The 20,854-nt window shown below is 39.1% G+C and overlaps 1 protein-coding gene across 3 annotated transcripts in view; it reads left to right on the forward strand.

Moving 5' to 3' along the window:
• The first annotated feature begins 466 nt into the window (after nt 1–466).
• The window catches only part of CFAP91 (cilia and flagella associated protein 91), a 102,565-nt gene continuing 82,177 nt past the window's right edge, over nt 467–20,854 (forward strand). For 2 of the 3 annotated variants that reach the window (XM_047725908.1, XM_047725916.1), the window contains exons 1-5: nt 924–1,125; nt 7,566–7,642; nt 8,356–8,513; nt 9,661–9,744; nt 10,987–11,040. In XM_047725908.1, the coding sequence (XP_047581864.1) occupies nt 1,002–1,125; nt 7,566–7,642; nt 8,356–8,513; nt 9,661–9,744; nt 10,987–11,040 (497 nt within the window). In that variant the 5' untranslated portion in view covers nt 924–1,001. Of the gene's footprint in view, nt 589–923; nt 1,126–7,565; nt 7,643–8,355; nt 8,514–9,660; nt 9,745–10,986; nt 11,041–20,854 lie in introns of those variants that run through there. The other variant, XM_047725927.1, reaches the window with a different exon arrangement.

The raw sequence follows: 20,854 nt of genomic DNA on the forward strand, positions 1-20,854 counted from the left end.
TAAAATCATTGAAAGTGTTAAAAATCTACTGTTATAAGACTTAAGAACTATACCAAAATGCAATGTGAAGATTTTTTTTTTTTTTGATCTTTTGATAGGAAAAAAAACATTAAATGACATTTTGGCTTTAACCAGGTTAATTTGAATATGTAGTGAGTATTAGATGACATAAAGGAATTACTAATTTTGTTAGATGTGAAATTAGGTGGTGAAGTTAAAAAATCCGTATCAGTTTGAGATGCACATTAATTTAAGGGTAAAATAATGTCTGGGATTTGTTTCAAAATACTCAAGCATAGAGTTGGGGAAGGGATGAAATTAGATTGGCAAAATGTTAAGTGTTGATTCTTGGTGATGGGTACGTGAGGGTTATTAAAAGTGGATTCACTTTTGCCTGTTTAAATTTTTCCTTAATAGTTTTAAAAAGCAGAACAAGCCCCGCAGAAAGGGGATGTCCGAAATGAAAGACGCCGACTATTCCAGAAGGTTCTAAGATTTCACAGGGATTTCCGAAAGTTGTGAACTGTAATTCCCAAATCGCTGCTGGATTTGAGCATTGGACTCCCGCTCCCGGGGACCAAACCCAGCGTAGGTGGTCGAGGGCTCACGTCAGTTTTGGGAGTGCTATGGGAAGGTAAGACGTCTTTCCCCAGCCCGGCAACCTCCTCGCCTCAAGAATGCCCTCTTTTCAACTTCCTCCAAGCCCCACGTGCCCTTCACTCCCCTACGCCTTTGGGCGCTTCTCTTTTCCCCGCCCCCAACCTTCCTCTCCAGCGCCTAGCCCCACCCATCCCTTTTTCCGACACTACCTGTCCTCTCCCACGCCAGGCCCACCCCTTCCGTTTCAAGGCCCGCCCACGTATTCGCCCCGCCCTCCCTCTCATGCTCCTCGCCCCGCCCCTTATCTCGACGCTGAGGAGGAGGTTACCATAGCCACCGTGCACACAGCAACAACGCGTCCGTAGTTGGTCCCCGGCTGGCCGGAGGGAAGAGGCGACACCATGAGCCATGTGGTGACTATCGAGGAGCCCCAGGCCAACCTGCAGGTGTCTCAGACCCGGTGCGGGGTGAGGTCGAGGGCCTGGGGCAACGTCTCTTCCAGTCGACAGTATGATTTTCTGTACGGTAAGGGTGGCACCAGACTTCCCTCCTGAGTTACTGATTCCTGGGCTAGGTGGGCTTCGGGACGGTGGGACCGGGCCAGGAGCCCGGTGAGCGGAAGATGAGCCTCAGGTCAGATGCCTTGTCCGCGGTTATCCTTTGATGGGTGGGAGCAGCTCCGAGCTCCCAGGTGGCGGTGCTCTCCGTGCGCGTTGGGAGCCCCAGGTGTGATCAGCGTGTCTGAGCACCGCACCGGATCATCCGCCTTTACTGTTCGCCACGATCTTTTCCTGATAATTTGCACAGCCTTAAGCAATCTTTCTAAAACCTGTTTCCGCTGTTTTGTTATCCAGAAAAGTATGCAGTGATTTGCAGAGTTGGAGATTCACTTAAATCCCCACGGTGAAACTGCAAAAATGACCTTCCCGCTCCCATTCTCCGGGCAACTCACAATTTGGCTTTGTATATAAAGAAGTAGCAGTTTATCTCACCTTTGTTTTTAGTTTTATCTTTTTAAAAAAACTTACTGTTACTCATCAAAGCATTGCTTATAAACTATGTCCGCTGGATTCCTTTGGGTCAGTAAAGGCAGGCCCAGTTTGTTTCAGTACTATGCTTGTCCGTTAATGTTCTGTTTCTTTTACTGTATCTTTAAGTTCCTTGAGTTCTTTAGGTACTTGTTTTATACAGTTTTGCAGGCTTCTCATCATCAGTGTTGGTATATATGCGAGCTGCTTCACAAAAAACCTTACTGAATTTTGAACTTACTAGTATAAGAATTTTAATCAGTTAAACATGATTTTTCTAATTTTGCCCTCATTGATCCCATGCTCTTCACCTGAACCTTGCATTGCTTTTAACCATGTGGTAGCTCCTCTAGGATTCCCAGGATCATCTTTGGATGGGTATCCAGAGGTTACCCATTTCCTGGTATAGGGACTGTGTAATGGGTTGCTTGGGTATTATGGGCAGTGGTTTTCTTTATTCACTCTTGGTTTCATCTTGTAAAAATAAGTCTGGTAAACTGTAAAAACATCACGTTGGTTTCAAAGGTAATTTGGAAATTGGATAGGCCTCTTCAGTAAAGACAGGCAAAGAATTTATCAAGCTTCTTGTCTCTTTTATCCTTAAAATTATTGCTTTCTCTCTCTCTCTTTCGCTCTTGCAGAGGGATTGCTAAATGTTTCCATGTTCCGTGCAAGGAACAGAAACCCACTCAAAACAGGCCAAATAAAGTTTCGATTGTTCCAATAAAACAGGGAGTCTCACAACTATTAATGGACAGGAAGCATAGTATAGCTAGGACAAAGTAGAACCAAGACAGGGAAGGTCAGAACTAAGTTGTGGTGCCCTTCTGCCTGATTTCTTGGACCTTACAGTTTTTTACCTTGTTTAGGTTGTCAGATTTAGCAAGTAAAAGTACAGGATGCACAGTTAAATTTGAATTTGAAATAAGTAATGAATAATATTTTAATATAAATTTTTAGCCCCATGCAATATTTGGGATCTATTTATATGAAAAGTTATTCATTGCCTATATGAAATTTAATGGCGCATCCTGTATTTTAGCTATCAACTCTAACTTTTGCTTTTTTCTGTGTGTATGTTTCCTTCTTCCATCTGACAGGAAGCCACTTCTTTATGGATTTCTCTTACTGCGATAGGGACTGGGGTGGCAGTCTACATGACCTCGTATCCTAAAGCTCATCACCAATTGTATAGAGACCTCATGTGTCTTAGCTGAAAATTGAAGAGAGAAATAAGATTGTTGACAAGCCAGTGAATTGACTCACTTGGGTCCGATTTCCACCCTGACAGAACTGCGCTAGTGTTGGTGTGGTGGTCAGTGGTATACACGTGAATACCTTTCCAGCTTTTTCACGTTTCCCCCGTCCCCACCCTTCAAACCCAATGGCCTTTTCATCATAGTTAATTGTCTGCAAGGCTTTTGCTCCTCTAAGAAGCTTTGGGTGCCTTCATTAAAGGTAATATTTACTCTTCTGATCACTCTAGCAATTAAGATTGATTCAGATACCTTTCATTTTTTTGTATTTTAGAGTTAACATCATTTTCTTAGTAGATTTTACCTCATTTATATACCATTTTGCATTTAACTCAGTTTTTTGGTAAATGCTTTGTGTCTCTCAAGTGCCTCTTGAAGTGACCAGTGTACATTGTCACTTTACTGAATCTGTACATTATTAGTAGTTTGACTACAGTCCTGATAATGAAAGCCTTTTAACTATATGATACAGTTTTTCTAGCTTCCAAAAATGTTTTAAAATGCTTTCTAGATATATCATAAGCTCTTTCCTCCTTTCTTTTTCCCCCCAGAATATGCAATTTAGTATACTTTTGCCTAAAAGTAATCCTTCTGTCTTGGGGTTTTACACACTTCTTCTCTCTCATGATTACTTGGTTGTGACAACTTCCTAGGCTTGCCAGAACAGTTTCTACAGTATGGTTAAATTGGCTGAGGGGCTTTCCCATGGTTTCTGTGGGAAACTTCCGCCCATAAAATTCATGGGGTTTCAATAATATTAGGCCTGGGAGCCAGAAGGATTAGAATTGAAATTCTAACTGTCAGTAAGTGGCTAACTTCTTGAAGCCTCAGTTTCCTCCCCTATAAAAAGGAGGCCTAGTGCCTACCTCATTGGCTTTTTGCAAGGATTAAATGGAGTATTGCACCTAAAGCACTTAATACCTGTCCAGGAATAAGCAAATGATACCTGGTGAGTGCTATTACCTGGGCATCTCAGAGGTCTTTCTATTGCCTTTTGAGCACTGATTATGATCACAGTTGTGGGGTATGTTGCAGAATGTAGCCATAAATCCTACAGTATTATGCCATTATCTTCTATGGATGGCAGGAATATTTCTGTAGATCACATGTCTTTGTACTCCTTATGGGTAGAAGAGGAGAATGGTTTATAATTTATTATTCAGATTTAGGAGAAATGCAGCCTAAACTCATTTAAAATGAACAACACAGGTGGAACCAAAGACCCAGTGACATCTTTTAAATCACTTAAAGTAAGAGTATGAATAGAAATTTCCTTTTGGGGGCACCTGAGCGCCTCAGTCAGTTAAGTGTCTTCCTGCCGTTCCCCCTGCTTATGCTTTCTCTCTTTGTGTCAAATAAATAAATAAATAAATAAATCTTTTAAAAAATTTCCCTTTGTCCCATACTATTCCTAATATATCAGATTTGTTGAAGCTATAGCCTTTTCCCCTTTAAACAGGTGCATTCATTCAACCTTTAGATTCACCAGCCTGTAATTTGGGGCCATAAAATCTGGCCTTGTCATTCCTAATCAGCCCAGTTTTCATCACTTCTCAACTTGAATCATAGGTGTGGATTTGGGTACTGCAGTTGAAGAAGAGTATATCTAAGGGTGATGGTTCCCAAATTCATATCACTGGTCCAGACTTCTCTCCCAAACTCTAGATTCTTATATCAAATTGCCTGCTTCATTTCTCCACTTGGACATATAATAGATGCCTAAGGCATGCTTTTCATGTTCTCCCTACAAACCTGCTCCATCACAGGCTTTCCTGTGTCAGTTGATACCAGTCCCATACTTTATTTTTGTATTATTATTTTTTTAATTATGTTATGTTAGTCACCATACAGTACATCATTAGTTTTTGATGTAGTGTTCCATGATTCATTGTTTGCATATAATACCCAGTGCTCCATGCAATACATGCCCCGCTTAATACCCCATCACTGGGCCAACCCATCCTTCCCCCACCCTGCCATCCAAAACCTTCAGTTTGTTTCCCAGAGTCCATAGTCTCTCATAGTTCATCTCCCCTTCTGGTTTCCCACCCCTTATTTTTCCCTTCCTTCTCCTAATGTCCTCCATGCTATTCCTTATGTTCCACAAATAAGTGAAACCATATGATAATTGACTTTCTCTGATTGACTTATTTCACTTAGCATAATCTCCTCCAGTTCCATCCATCCAGCCCAATACATTGCTAAGTCTAAAAATCTTGGAGCCATCATTGTCTCATCTCTCTCTCTCTCTCTCTGACACACACCATTCCAATCCACTAATAAGTCCTCTCTGTCCAACCTTAAAAATATATCTAGAATCCTGCCCCATTTCATAAGTTCTCTTGCCATCAACATCATCATTTCTCTAGGCTCACTGCATGAGCCTCCTAATAGGTCTCCCTGTCTTTTCCATTGTTTCCATGCTGTCTATTTTTTTTTTAAAGATTTTATTTATTTGTCAGAGACAGAGGGAGAGAGAGTGAGCAAGCACAGGCAGACAGAGAGGCACGCAGAGGCAGAGGGAGAAGCAGGCTCCCCGCCGAGCAAGGAGCCTGATGTGGAACTCCATCCCAGGACGCTGGGATCATGACCTGAGCCAAAGGCAGCTGCTTAACCAACTGAGCCACCCAGGTGTCCCCATGCTGTCTATTCTTCACTGGGCAGCCACAATGAACATTTTATTATTTTTTTTAAAGATTTTATTTATTTATTTTAGAGAGAGAGCATATGAGTTAAGTGGGGAGAGGTATACAGAGGTAGAGGAGGAGAGTAGAGGGAAAGGGAGAGAATCCCAAGCAAACTCCACACTGAGTACAGAGCCCTATGTGGGGCTCAATTCCGCAACCCCAAGATCATGACCTGAGCTTAAACTTAACCAACTGGGCCACCCAGGAGCCCCTACAATGAACATTTTAAAATGTAAGTCAGATTTTGTCACATCTTGTTTCAAAATCTTACAATGGTTTCCCACCTAACTCAGATTAAAAGCCAAAGTCTTTTCAGTGGTCCACAAAGCCCCATGTGATCTAGGCCCCTGATAACTTGCTTGACTTTTTATCTACCCTATTTTGTCTCTCTCACTCTGTTTCAATTCTGTTGGTTTCTGCTGTTCTTCAAACACATCAGGCGTGCTGCCATCCTAGGGCCTTTGCTGTTTCCTCTGCTTCAAATGCTCTTCAGATAACTCTGTAGTTAACTTCCCACTTGCAAGTCTCCTTAAATGTCACCCTTTGGGGTGCCTGATGTGGCTCAGTGAGGTTAAGCATCTTCCTTTGGCTCAGGTCATGATTCCTGGGTCCTGGGATTGAGTCCCACATTGGGCTTCCTGCTCAGCGGGGAGCCTGCTTCTCCCTCTGCCTCTGCCGCTCTCCCTGCTTGTTCTCTCCCTCTCTCTCTCTCTCTGTCAAATAAATAAACAAACAAACAAATAAATAAATAAAATCATTAAAGAAAAAAAAGAAGTCATCCCTCAATGAGGCCTGGTCTGCCCTGACTATTCTGTGTAAAATTGCAACCCAATCTCCCTTACCTGCTCTTTCCCCGCTTTTTTAGTAGCACTTAACTGTCCTCTTAACATATTATGTAATATGCCAATTTGTTGTGTTGTTTATTGTCTCTCATGAAGTCAGGGATCTTTATCTTTTTCTTGATATGTTCCAGGCACCTTGAACATAGTAACCTGTCCATAAATCTTTCTTGAATGAAAGAGAGCTGAGCCTCTTGTAGTTTTTCAACCTTGGGGAGAATATTAAATGTCTGCATCCAATATATCATTTTTGTTTGGTAACTGAGGAGTTATTAGACTCTAGGAATTGACTCACGTTATCTAAATTAAATTAAATTTAAATTACTTATAAATCACAATAACAATTATTAATTCCTGTGAAGAAATATGTTGCCAAGTCATATAGACTAGTTGGCCAGGGTATTTGTTTCTCAAGAGATACCTACTTGGGAAATCAAACCTCTATCTGAAGGTTGCTTATGAATTTAATGTCATGTTATTTCATTTTAAGAAATGGTATAATAAATCATAAATATTATTCATTGCTTTAAAGATATACCTAACAAGCCCATACTTAAAATAACCAGGGCAACCTTTTGTTGAACTTTGGAGAAAAAACTTTGTCCCATCATCAACATCCTTCTAAATTTAAGGAGTGAATTATAGCTGATTTTATTTATTTATTATTAGAGAATGACATTTTCTTATTATGTTTATCAATTCTGAGGTGACATGTTGTTAAGAGTTTGTATCTTTCTCTTGTACTGAATATGGGAGGTAGTGCTGCAGGGTGTTATTTCTTTCACTTGCAAAGGGGCGTAGTTAGTGTATATATATCTTAGAGTATTTCTTGGGCCACCTAGACCCAGAAAGTGGTCTGGATAAGAGAAAGCGGTCTGAGAGAAAAGGCGGTGTGTTTAGGCTCTGGTGCTTGAGAACATATCAGGCCTGCTTTTTGCCTTCTAATTCTATAACCTGACTTTGGAATACACAGAGGAGAAACGCATCTAACAGACTCTCACTGGTGACAGAGTAACAGGGCAATGAGCTGCTGCAGAGTTAGGCAATATCTAAATCTTGTAATTAGTTTTCCAATTAAGAAATTACATTTTTTTGCTATTATTCTCAGTCTAGATATATTCCATTCCTTATACCACCTTATTGTTTATTTTGCAGATCCATTGTTTATTGTGTCGAGTGAGAAAGACCATACACAGGCAACTATCCAAGCTAATCTGATTCGAAACAGACTGGTAGGTCTAATTCAATGACTAAGGCCACCTAATGAACTTGAACCATCTAGTTTTGCTAACCACACTAATCAGACTGACTAATCATGAGATTTCCAGTGGATTTTATATTCTGCAGAAATCACTCTGCTATGATTACTAGGGGATAAGACATCTTGATACTTATGGCCCACTATGAAGATTACTTAATTAATAGTGAATAAAGGACTCATTATAACCTAATTTATTTCAGTGGGAAAAGTTTATGTGCCTCTGTTAAAAGAATTCAAGTAGTACAGAAACATATATAGTATGAAATAAATTTTAACTCTCATCCCCATTCTTATAATCATCCATTGCCATCAGTTTCTTGGGTATCTTTCTAGAGATATTCTATTCATATACAATTACCCTTCTTTCTATGCGACATACACTGTTTTTGCACCTTTCAAAATTTATAATAATAAATAAAATGCTTTAGAAAATCTGATGGTGGGGCACCTGGGTGGCTCAGTGAGTTAAAGCCTCTGCCTTCAGCTCAGGTCATGGTCTCAGGGTCCTGGGATCGAGCCCCGCATTGGGCTCTCTGCTCAGTGTAGAGCCTGCTTCCCCCCTCTCTCTGTGCCTGCCTCTCTGCCTACTTGTGATCTCTGTCTGTCAAATAAAAGAAAATTTTTAAGAAAATCTGATGGTAAGATTTTGTCCTTTTCCTCCCTATCTGCCTGTCCTAATATTAGAGAAAAGTTCCCAGGTTTAGAACCATGTTCAGTAACCTGATCCATTATCCAAGATATTCTCTGTATTGGAGCAAGGCAGACCCTGTCCCACCATTCATCCGCCGGGAATGGAAAGGACAGGAGGAGAAACACAGAGAAGCCCTCAGGCAGCTTACCACGTAAGTGTCAGGTAGCTTTGGCTGCTAATCATGTTTTTAATGAATGCGTTTTTCTTCTTAAGAATTTTTATTCTGGGGGCGCCTGGGTGGCTCAGTGGGTTAAGCCGCTGCCTTCAGCTCAGGTCATGATCTCAGAGTCCTGGGATCGAGCCCCGCATAGGGCTCTCTGCTCAGCAGGGAGCCTGCTTTCTCCTCTCTCTCTGCCTGCCTCTCTGCCTGCTTGTGATCTCTCTGTCAAATAAATAAATAAAATCTTTTAAAAAAAAAAAGAATTTTTATTCTGCATTTTTTAAAACTACAATTGTGATGTTACACCCAGGTCAATTGACCAAAAGAGGCCTGATTCAGGGGCAAAGGTTATGGGATTATAGTTAGTAGATATTCTCAAAAGCTTGGAGTGAATATATATATTAAATGACAATTTGCCACCGAAGGTAGAGGTGAGGTGACTGAATTTGTTTCTTTGATCCATCTTAGAAATTGCAACTATACCCTTCTGCTAGTATCTAAATATATATATTTGGAGATTTGCAGCCAAAGCACCTTCAGAGACAAGTCTCTTGAATTCTTTATTCTTTTAATTATTTACAAATCATGCCTAGTAAGTTTAAAAAGCTACCTTTCAGCCTGGACATAAAGTGTTTCTCTTAGGGGCGCCTGGGTGGCTCAGTGGGTTAAAGCCTCTGCCTTCAGCTCAGGTCATGATCTCAGGGTCCTGGGATCGAGCCCCGCATCAGGCTCTCTGCTCGGTGGGAAGCCTGCTTCCTCCTCTCTCTCTCTCTGTCTGCCTCTCTATCTACTTGTGATTTCTGTCAAATAAATAAATAAAATCTTTTAAAAAAAGTTTCTTAAAACTCTGTTATTCCTATATACTATTAATTAAAAGTGTGCATTTTTGTATGTGAGATTTCATAAACCTATTTTTTTCTTACTCTTCCTCTTTTTAGCTCCTGGTTACCTGGCTTAGAGAAAGTAATTATTATGTCGTCTGAGATGTAGGTCAGTCAGATGCATGTTATAGATGACTTTGCTCTCAGTCTCAGATACTCTGTGCATCTCCTACTTTATAGACATAAAAATATAAAATAGAAATTATATTTGAAAATGACACGTTAGACTTTAATAATGTTTTTCTGCTTCATTTTAGAACTGGTGAGTCTTTTCAGATGACTAAAGAGGCTTATGAAGATCCTGAAGTTACTGGAAGGAATCGCTACAAATATTTTGAAAGGTAAAAAGTAATTACTAATGAAAATGAGCCCTGATATTATTAGAAAATGTCTTTTATGATAATATTAGCAGCTATCAGTTTTGAGTACATGCAGTGTGTCAGGTACCAGTTTAAGTGCTTTATATCTATAATCATTTTTTTTTTAGATTGTATTTTTAAGTAATCTCTACACCCAACGAGGGGCTCTAGCTCACAACCCCAAGATCAGTAGTTGCATGCTCTACCAAGTGAGCGAGGCAGGCACTCTATATAATCAATTTTTATAACAGAATTGTAGGATAAGATATATTATCCCTCTTTATCAATAAGGAAGCTGAGACCAAGAGAGGAAAAATAAATTGCTTGAAGTCTCTTAAGTTAGCAAGTGGCAGATCTGGGATTCCAGCTAAATCTGCCTAACATCAGAGGTACTAGCTGTAAGTAAGAATGTAAATTTGAGAACAAAATGAAGTCATCAAATCAAATGAGAAATAGCAGATTCATCATGACAGTCATAGTACATGGGAAATTGTTATAAGTGGACAAATAGGCGACATTCACTGTCTTTGTGTGAGTGTTGTAAAAACCAACATGGTCGAAAATTTCACTTTGTTTCATTGTGATCAATATTCATGTGATAATCCTGTAGTTGGGTTAAAATAAAATGAGGATCTCTCTATAGGTCTTATGTGGTGAAAAACAGTCTTGATGCCATATGTACATAAGCTTTCTTGAGAACGTAAATTTGTTACCCACATTGTTATTTGTGAGCAACCTCTTTAGAGAAGTTTTATAACGCTGACTTTTTAGAGAAGTGTTAAATTTTCAACATAGTACACTCAATTCCTATACTTTCTGGGGGTAGTTTTTAAAACTAAGTCATTGCAAATTTTGCAATGTCTCAGGGAACTGGAGAAGTTGCTGGGAGCGGACGACCAGCTGAAGCCCGGGTATAAGGCATTGCTTCTGAAACTGTGGCTTGTTTACCATCTGCAGGGAAAACACTGGAATGTTTATTACAAATGCAGATTCATTAGCTCTATCTTAAATCTGCTGGATCTCCTGGGCTAGACTTGGTAATTAGCATTTTAAACAAAATCTCCCCCACTCTCCAGTGATTTTGTGTTTGTCCAGGTTTGAGGATTACCAATACAGGATACTCAAGCTCACTGATTTTAAGGGACTAATATGAGAGTTGGAATAAAGCCCAGAGAGCACACAATGAAAAAGTCCCACATGTTTTCGTTTGTCTTTCTCCACCAGACCTTTCCTTCCATTTCAACAGATGCCCTTCAATGTTGTTTTTGCAGCAACCAAGTAAGTAACTGTTATTTTACAACTTTTTTTCTAGTTTATTTTTTGTTTGTTCCCATATTTGTTTCCAGAAGATAGTTCTCTAAATCAACATTTTTCAAATTCCAGATCACAAATCATTAGAAAGTCATGACATATTTTAGTGGGTCATGAATAGCATTTTAGAAAATGAAATAGAAAATAACCAAAAGCATCAGATACATTGAGGGTAAATTGCCTTTTTGCTAATAATTTCTGTTTTGGATAGATATATCCATATGTTCGTATGTAATGATTATGATGTAAAATGTATTTCTTATTACACATTTTGGCAAAAATAAAAGTTAAAAGATGCTTTAAATATCCTCTTTGCTTCCCTGAAGCACACACTTATTTGGCAACAGCTTTTCAGCATTTTATCAAGAAAAGTAATCAGTTATGAAATAGTTTTTGAGTACTGGAACTTCATAATTTAATAATCATCTAATCTACACAAGGTTATTTAATATACAAAGATCAACAAAACATGGTTTTTGTCCCACAGAGGAATGGCCCAAGGTGACAGAGAAGTAAAAGACAAGGGCCAAAGCTGGGATGAATGTGCAGTTCTCCAGTATTGTTTTAGGGCTGTACTGTTTTGCTCTACTGTTTCCTGCGTCAGTATAACTTAATGTGTGTATAAGAGAAATAATTGAAATTATCAGGAAAAGAAACCTTTTCTTAAAGTCTCAGATTTCTGAACAGAAATTTAGATAGGGCTTGGCTTTCAAACAAGTATTTAAAGGATACCCTAATGATATAGCATTTTATGAATAGATGTTATCAAATGCCTGTAATCCTCAAGATAAGTGCCAGTTATGATCCCAATTCTCTGAGTATTTATTTATTTATTTTTAAAGATTATTTATTTATTAGGGAGTGCATGAGTAGGGGGGGGCGGTTTGCAGACTCCCCACTGAGCAGGGAGCCTGACACAGAGCTTGATCCCAAGATCATGATCTGAACCAAAGGTAGATGCTTAACTGACTGAGCCACCCAGGTGCCCCTCTCCTCTGATTTTTTAAGACTATGCATGGATACTTTTGGCTCTTATACAGATGGAGAATAGATTTCTTGCTCTCCCCCTAGAGAGAGCAACTTTGTGTGGTGTCAGTTTACTTGGGGACGGCTACAGACTTGTTTCCAGGGAAATGCTCTGTATGAGAAAGGGGGAACACATGAGATTGGGAGATCCCTATAGATATCTTTGATAATTCTTTAAAAGCAGGCTTAGTGGATCACCTACCTTGGAGGTAATATTTACGTCAGGTCTAACAGTTGTTTAATTGTGGGGAGTTCCGGGTTGACCACAATGAACACTAAGCCTCTTCTTTTCTAAATAACTCTGACGTGAGAGTTTCCCTGTAAGAATTAACCATAACAGTTGACATCTTAGATATACTCTCTTAGAAGTTTTTAAGGAATTAATCAGTATCCCTGAATGCAGTCAGCCCCGGGATTCTGGCAGGGTTGAATTTCTGAGCAATGAGGATAATGCACCTGACGTTAGCAGGGATGGAATTGTCTGGGGGACCAGCTGGCTTTCTCCAGCCCTTCATGGTTGGCTGTGGGCTCTTTACTTTGGACTCATGTAAGCATCTTGGTGAAAAGGATAAAAAGTTAACATTTTTAAAAAGTTCAGTGGCAGTTTTTAGTGCCACATGTGAGGAGCTTGGCAGTTGCCATCTGTCCTATCAACAAGTAAAAAGCGGAACAACTGAAAAAGCAACAACTTTTCTTGGATCTGTAAGAAAGGGGAGGATTCAGGGCAGACTGCTGCCCTAAGATTGAGTCAGACAGGTTACGAGGAGGCATGGGTTCCCAGAATCCCAGAGATTCATGAGTGGAAGCGACTCCAGAAACCAATTCCAGATAGGAAAACCTGAACGATGACTGATGAATTGCAGGGCACCTGGGTGGCTCAGTTGTTAAGTGTCTGCCTTCGGCTCAGGTCATGATCCCAGGGTCCTGGGATCGAGCTCCACATTGGGCTCTCTGCTTGGCGGGAAGCCTGCTTCCTCCTCTCTCTCTGCCTACCTCTCTGCCTGCCTCTCTGCCTGCTTATGATCTCTGTCTGTCAAATAAATAAATAAAATCTTTAAAAAAAATGGAATAAATGAAGGTAAAATGAAAAGTTTTATTTTTTTAATCTAACAGTTGACTGTTCAAAATAACAGCAACAATGTATTTGGAAACATAGTTGATACACAGTAGATTCTTGAAAATATGGAGGTTAAGGGGACTGACCCTGGCATACTGAAAATCCATGCATAACTTTTGACTTCCCCAAAACTTAACTACTCATAGCCTACTGTTGACTGGAAGGCTTACCAATAATATAAACAGTCAGTTAACACATAGATATTTTGTATGTTGTATATATTATGTACTATATTTTTTACAATAAAACTAGAGGAAAATGTTAAGAAAATCATAACAGAAAATAGATTTACAGTACTGTACTGTATTTATGAAAAAAATCCATGTATAGATGGATCTATGTGATTAAAATCTGTGTTGTTCAGGGTTCAACTGTGAGTGTGTGTGTGTGTGTGTGTTTGCTTATGTATGCTTATATATAAGTAAAATGACAGCAATGATAGGTGAAGAAAAGAATTAGGATTATTTTGTTATTATATGAAGTGTGTACACTACCCATGAAGGAATATAATGTTATTTGAAAGTGGACTTGGATTAGTTTTAAATATATATTGCAAGGTCTGGAGCAATCACTAAAAAAAGCAACCACTAAAAAAAAAAACACTAAAAAAAAGGAAGTATAACTAATAATACTTAATAAAAAAGATAAAGTGAAATCATATAAAATGTTCAACTAAAGCCATAAAAACAGAAATATGGTAGAAGACAAAATAAGAACAAAAAACAAGAGCAACACATAGAAAATGGTAACAAATATAGTAGACTTTAATCCAAATATATCAACAATCACTCTGACCATCAGTGGTCTAAATGCACCAATTAAAAGACAGATATAGTCAGGATGGATCAAAAAACAAGAACCAACTATATATTGTCAATAAGAAATCCACTTTATTTTTTTATTTTATTCAGTTTTAAAATTTTTCAGTATAGTTAACATACAATGTTATATTAGTTTCACTGTACAGTGTAGTGATACAACAGTTCTATACACTACTCATAATAGCATAATAAATGTACTATTTAATCCCCATGATTTATTTCACCCATACCCCCAGCTACCTCCCCTCTGGTAACTACCAATTTGTGCTCAACAGTTAAAAGAGTCTATTTCTTGTTCTCTTTCTCTCTCTTTTTTAAAAAGAAACCCACTTTATCTATAAAGACACTTATAGATTCTTTTTAAGATTTTATTTTTAATGTTGGGGCACCTGGGTAGCTCAATGGGTTAAGTCTCTGCCTTCAACTCAGGTCATGATCTCAGGGTCCTGGGGTTGAGCCCCGCACTGGGCTCTCTGCTCAGCAGGGAGCCTGCTTCCTTCCCCACCCGCTGCCTTCCTCTCTGCCTGCTTGTGATCTCTGTCTGTCAAATAAATAAATACAATCTTTAAAAAAAATTATTTTTAATGTCTACTCCCAGTGTAGGGCTTGAACTCACATCCCCAAGATCTAAGAGTTGCTCTATTGACTGAGCCAGCGAGGTGCCCCAAGACACTTATAGATTAAATGGGTGGAGAAAAATACATTATGCCAACACTAATTAAAAGAAAGCTACAGTAGTTATACTAATTTCAAAAAGAGCAGACTTCAAAGCAAGGAAGATTATCAGGGATAAAGAGAGGCATTATGTAATGATAAGAGGCTCAGTTCTCCAAAAAGACATACATTCTTTCATGTGTATGCACCTAACAACAGAATGTCAAACTACATAAGGCAAAAACTAATAGAATTACAAGGAGATATGGATGAATCCATTATCATAGTTGGAGACTTTAACACCCTTCCAGCAGAAATGGACACATCTAGCAGGCAACAAATCAGTAAGGGCCTAGTTGAACTCAAAACACCATCAATCAACTGGATGTAATTGATATCTACAGATTACTTTGTCCAACAAGAGCAGAATACATATTCTTCTCAAATTCACATGGAACATTCACCATGATAGACTACATTCTGGGCCATAAAACATAATTTAACAAATGTGAAAGAAAGAAATCATACAGTGTCTGCTCTCAGACCACAATGGAACTAAACCAGAAACTAGTAACAGAAGGGATAACAGAATTCCTGAATATGTAGAGATTAAATGATATGTTTCTAAATAACACAAAGGAGAAAGAAGAAATCTCCACAGAAATTGAAAAATATTTTGAGCTTCATGGAAATGACAATACAGTTTATCAGAATTTGTGGAGTACATTGAAAGCAGTGTTCAGAGGGAAATCTATAGCATTGAATTTATGTATTAGAAAAGAACTAAAACCAATCATCTAAGCTTTCACCTTAGGAAACTAGGAAAAGAAGAGCAAATTAAATCCAAAGCAAAAGAAAGGAAACAATAAGAATTAGAGCATAAATCAGTGGAACTGATCAAGGAAATCAATAGAAAAAAGTCAGTGAAGCCAAGAGCTGGTTCATCAACAAGATCACTAAAATTGATACCTATAGCTGGGATAACCAAAAAAAAAAAAAAAAAAAAAAAAAAAAAAAAAAAGAGAGGACACAATTTATTAATATCAGAAATGAAAACAAGGACCTCACTACAGATTTTATTGATGTTAAAAACATAAAGGAATACTATGAATAACAATACCTGCAAATTTGGTAACCTAGATGAAAAGACTAATTTCTTGATGGGCACCTGGGTGGCTCAGATGGTTAAGCATCTACCTTTGGCTCAGGTAATGATTTCCAGGTCCTGGGATCAAGCCCAATGTTGGGCTCCTGTGCTCAACATGAAGCCCGCTTCTCCCTCACACTCTGTCTGCTGCTCTCCCTGCTTCTGCTCTCTCTGTCTCTCGTTCTCTCTCAAATGAATAAATAAAATCTTAAAAAAAAAAAAGGTGTCTGCCTTCAGTTTGGTTCATGATCCCAGGATTGAGCCTGGGCTCCCTCCTCAGCTGGGAACCTGCTTCTCCCTTTCCTTCTGTCCCTCCCCCAGCCCACTCATGCTCTCTTTCTCACTCTGCTCTCTCTCTCTGGTAAATCTTTTCCTTTTAAAAAGAAAATACTTGAAAGACACAATTTGTCCAAACTCACACAAGAAGAAATAGACAATGTGAATAGACCTGTATCTATTAAATAAATTAAATCAATAATTAATAACCTTCCAAAACAGAAAGCCCAGACTCAGATGGGTCTACTGGTGAATTCTACCAAACATTTAAGGAAGAAATGATACCATTCTCAACAATCTGTTTTAGATAATAGAAGAAGAGGGAATACTTTCTAACTTTATGAGGCCAGCATTATTCTAAAACCAAAATACAGACAAAGACATTAAAAGAAAACTGCAGACCTATGAACATAGGCACAGAAATCCTCAACAGTATATTAGCAAATCAAATCCAACAGTGTATAAAAAGAGTTATACACCACAACCAGGCTGGCACCAGGCTAATTCAGCATTTGGAAATCAGTTAGTATAATCTGTCATATCAACAGGCTAAACAAGAAAAATCACATGATTGCATTAATAGAGGCAGAAAAAGTATTTGACTGTATCCAATACCTGTTCGTGATAAAAACTATGAGTAAACTAGGACTAGAAGGAAACTTCCTCAACTTGATAAAGGACATGTACAAAAAACTTACAGCATACTTAAATGTTGAGAAACTCAAAGCTTTTCCACTAAGATCAGGAACAAGGCAAAGATGTCCCCTCTCACTCCTCCTTTTCAACATCATAAAAGTCCTAGCTAATGCAGTAAGACAAGAAAAGAAAATAAGTTATACAGATTGGTAAGATTTGTTAGCAGATGCTATGTTTATCTATTTAGAAAATCGGGAAAAAAGGATGAAAAAAACTAGAACCAATAAGTTATTATAGTAAGGCTGCAGAATACCAGGTTAATAAACAAATGTCCATTGCTTTTCTATGTACCAGCAATGAACAAGTGGGATTTAAAATTAAAAATGCAGTACCATATATATAATCATAAAAAATGAAATATTAGGTATCAATTCAATAAGATATATACAAGATTTATAGGAGGAAAACTATAAAACTTCGATGAAAGAAAGAAAAGAACTAAATAAGTGGAGAGAGATTCCACGTTCCTGGATGCCAAGACTCAGTATGGTCAAGATGTCAAGTCTTCACAACTTGATCAATAGATTTAATGTAATCTCAGTCAAAATCCCTGCAAGTTATTTTATGGCTATCAAAAAATTGATTCTAGAGCTTATATGAATAGTCATTATGTGTTGACAATAGCCAACACAATATTGAAGGAGAAGAACAGAGTTGGAGGACTGACACTACCTGACTTCTAGACCTACTATTAAGCTATAGTAATGAAGACATAATGGTATTGGGAAAAGAAAAGACAGATCAGTGAAACAGAATAGGGAGCCCAGATGTAAGCCCACATAAATATAATCAACTGATTTTTGACAAAAAGAATAAAAGCAATACAATAGAGCAAAGTAGTTTTTTCAACAAAATGTGCTGAGATAACTGGACATCTACATGCAAAAGGAAAAAAAAAATCCAGACACAGACCTTACACCCTTCGTAAAAATTAATTCAAAATGGGTCACAGATCTCAAGGTAGAATGCAAAACTGTAAAACTCTTAGAAGATAACAAGAAAACCCCTAGATGCCCTTGGGTATGTTAATGAATTTTTAGCTGTAATACCAAAGGGACAATCCTTTAAAGAAATGATGGGTAATCTGAACTTCATGAAAATCAAAAACTTCTGGTTTTTCGAGCAAAGATGGGAGAGTAGTAGGAGGACCCTAGGCTTACCTTATCCCTTGAACACAGCTGTTATTCTGAACACCCAAGAAATCTGAGTACTGACAGAACAAACTGCACCACCAGAGGGAGAGAAAAGGTCACATCGTGGAAGGTTGGAGGTGTGCAGATATGATGTGGGAGAGAAAAGGATGGCGGGTGCTGCAGAGGGGAGGGAGACCTAACCATGGAGAGAGGCAAGGTGGTGGGGGCTGTTGCACAGGGGAAACATTTCACACAAGGAAATCATTTCCCCCAAGCGACTGACTGGGAAAATGAGACGGACTGATTATTGTGAGTTTTTACAGTCAACAGAACTCAAAGACTGGAGTTTTAGAGTTCTGTGCCATGGCTGGTATGGAGCCTGGTGGGTGCTGCAGTGCTCCTTTGGAGAAGGAGGGCAGAGAGCCTGAGAGCAGACAGCGTGATCCAAGGATCCCCTGGGATACAGAGAGAGATGGTTCCCCCTTCTTGGAGTGCATCTGCAAGAAGTAGAATTGCTTCTCCAAGGAAAAAAGAGGTGGCAGGTACCATTATGGTCCCCCAACCCTTAGCATAGACACAAACATCTGAGGGTGGCTAACCTGGACACTGGTTTTTGCTTCACTTTACTCCTAACTCCTGTATGTTCATGCTATTTCTAGGACAAACCTGTACCAGCCCCAGTGTGGCAAGACCTTTCCCCAGGTCCAAGCCAGGCCAGGTCCCTAAAGTTTGTTGCTGTAAAACTCAGCCAGCCTGCCTGGGATAAAACACAGGTGCCCTGCACTGCCAGGTGGACAGACATCTGGACACAGGGTGAAGGCAGGGATCTGTGGGATCCCTGGGACATAGGAGGGAAGATTGTTCACTCTTCTCTAAGGGCTTCCTAGACAGTAGTGGGCACAAACTCTGCTCTTTAGGGAGAGGGCTGGTGCCATTTCTCTTCCCTGCCCCTCAGCATAAACTAACTTCAGTAAGCAACACAAGCCAACAGTGTCAGCATAAACTGCTTACACCAAGCCCTGCTCGCTTGTACTCTGCAGTTGCTTCTTTACTAGGGCAAGTGTGCCTGAGAACCTGAGTAGCGGGCCCCTCCCCCAGAAGACCAGCATAACTGCACTGTATACACCAAGTCTACTGACCATAGAGTGCTGCAAAGCATCAGGTCTCTCCTAATAAACAGACCAGAGCACACATAGTTAAAATTTGCCGCACTCTGGCCAAGTTCCAAGCAGTCCCCAGTGCAGGCAAGGTGAAATTCCGCAGAGGACTGACCTGAGGGAAAGAATAGCCATAACACAGCAGCAGATGTACACAGCATCTAGAGAGACACTTCTTGAAGTGCCTAGCCCTGGACAGCATATGAACCTCTTCTTCATAAAGCCATTACTCTCAGGAGCAGGAAATATAACAGGCTTTCTTTTTTTTTTTTTTTAAAGATTTTATTTTTTTATTTGTTTGACAGAGAGATCACAAGCAGGCAGAGAGGCAGGCAGAGAGAGGAGGAAGCAGGCTCCCCGAGAGAGCAGAGAGCCCGATGCGGGGCTCGATCCCAGGACTCTGAGATCATGACCTGAGCCGAAGGCAGCAGCTTAACCCACTGAGCCACCCAGGCGCCCCTATAACAGGCTTTCTTAACACACAGAAGAAGACAGAGACCTAAACAAATACCAAGAATGAGGAATTCATCCCAAAAGAAAGAAAAAGAAAAGGTCACGGTAGTGATCTAATCAAAACAGATATAAGTAATATGCCTGATCTAGAATTTAAAACGATAACCATAAGGATACTAGCTGGGCTTGAGAAAAGCATAGAAGACATCAGGGAGACCTTTATCACAGAGATAAAAGACCTAAAAACTAGTCAGGCTGAAATAAAACATTCATAAAAAAAATCAAGATACAAAATTGACTGGATGTAATGACCACAAGGATGGACAAGATATGAAGAAGTGCTAGGATAAAATTATGGAAAATAATGAAGCTGAAAAGAAGAGAGAAAGAAAAATATTGGATCATGAATGTAGATTTAGGGGACTCAGTGACTCCACAAAGTATATAACATTCATATCATAGGAGTCCCAGAAGAAGAAGAGGAGGAAAAAGGGGCAGTAGATTTATTTGAGGAAATTATAGTTGAAAACTTTCTGATCTGGGGAAGGAAGCAGATATCCAAAACAAGGCAGCACAGAGAACTCCCATCAAAATCAACAAAAGCATGCCAACACCAAGACACATTGTAGTAAAATTTGCAAAATGTGGAGATAAGAAAAAAATCCTAAAAGCATCAAGACAAAAGAAGTCCCTAACTTATAAGGGAAGACAAATAAGGTTAGCAGCAGACCTTTCCACAGAAACTTAGCAGGCCTGAACGGAGTGGCATGATATATTCAATGTGCTGAATGGGAAAATACTCTGGGAAAAGCCAAAGTATTTTGGAAATGGAAAAAACCAAGAATACTCTATCTAGCAAGGTTGTCATTCAGAGTAGAAGGAGAGAGAGTGTTTCCCAGACAAAAACTAAAGGAGTTTGTGACCACTAAACCAGCCCTGCAAAAAATTTTAAAGGAGACTCTTTCAGTGGAAAAGAAAGACCAAAAGTAACAAAGACTAGAAATGAACAGAGAAAATCTCCAGGAACAAGGACAAAACAAGTAATACAATGCCACTGAATTCATATCTAACAATAATCACTCTGAATGTAAATGGATGAAATGCTCCAATCAAAAGACATAGGGTATCAGAAAGGATAAAAACAAAACAAAACAAAACAAAAAAATCAAAACAAGACGTCTGTATGCTGCCTACAAGAGACTCACTTTAGACCTAAAGGCACCTACAGATGGAAAGTGAGGAAATGGAGAACAACTTAACATGCTAACAGACATCGGAAGAAAGCTGGAGTAGTCATGCTT

Source organism: Lutra lutra, chromosome 1 (assembly GCF_902655055.1).
Source record: "Lutra lutra chromosome 1, mLutLut1.2, whole genome shotgun sequence".
NCBI classification, from domain to species: Eukaryota; Metazoa; Chordata; class Mammalia; order Carnivora; family Mustelidae; genus Lutra; species Lutra lutra.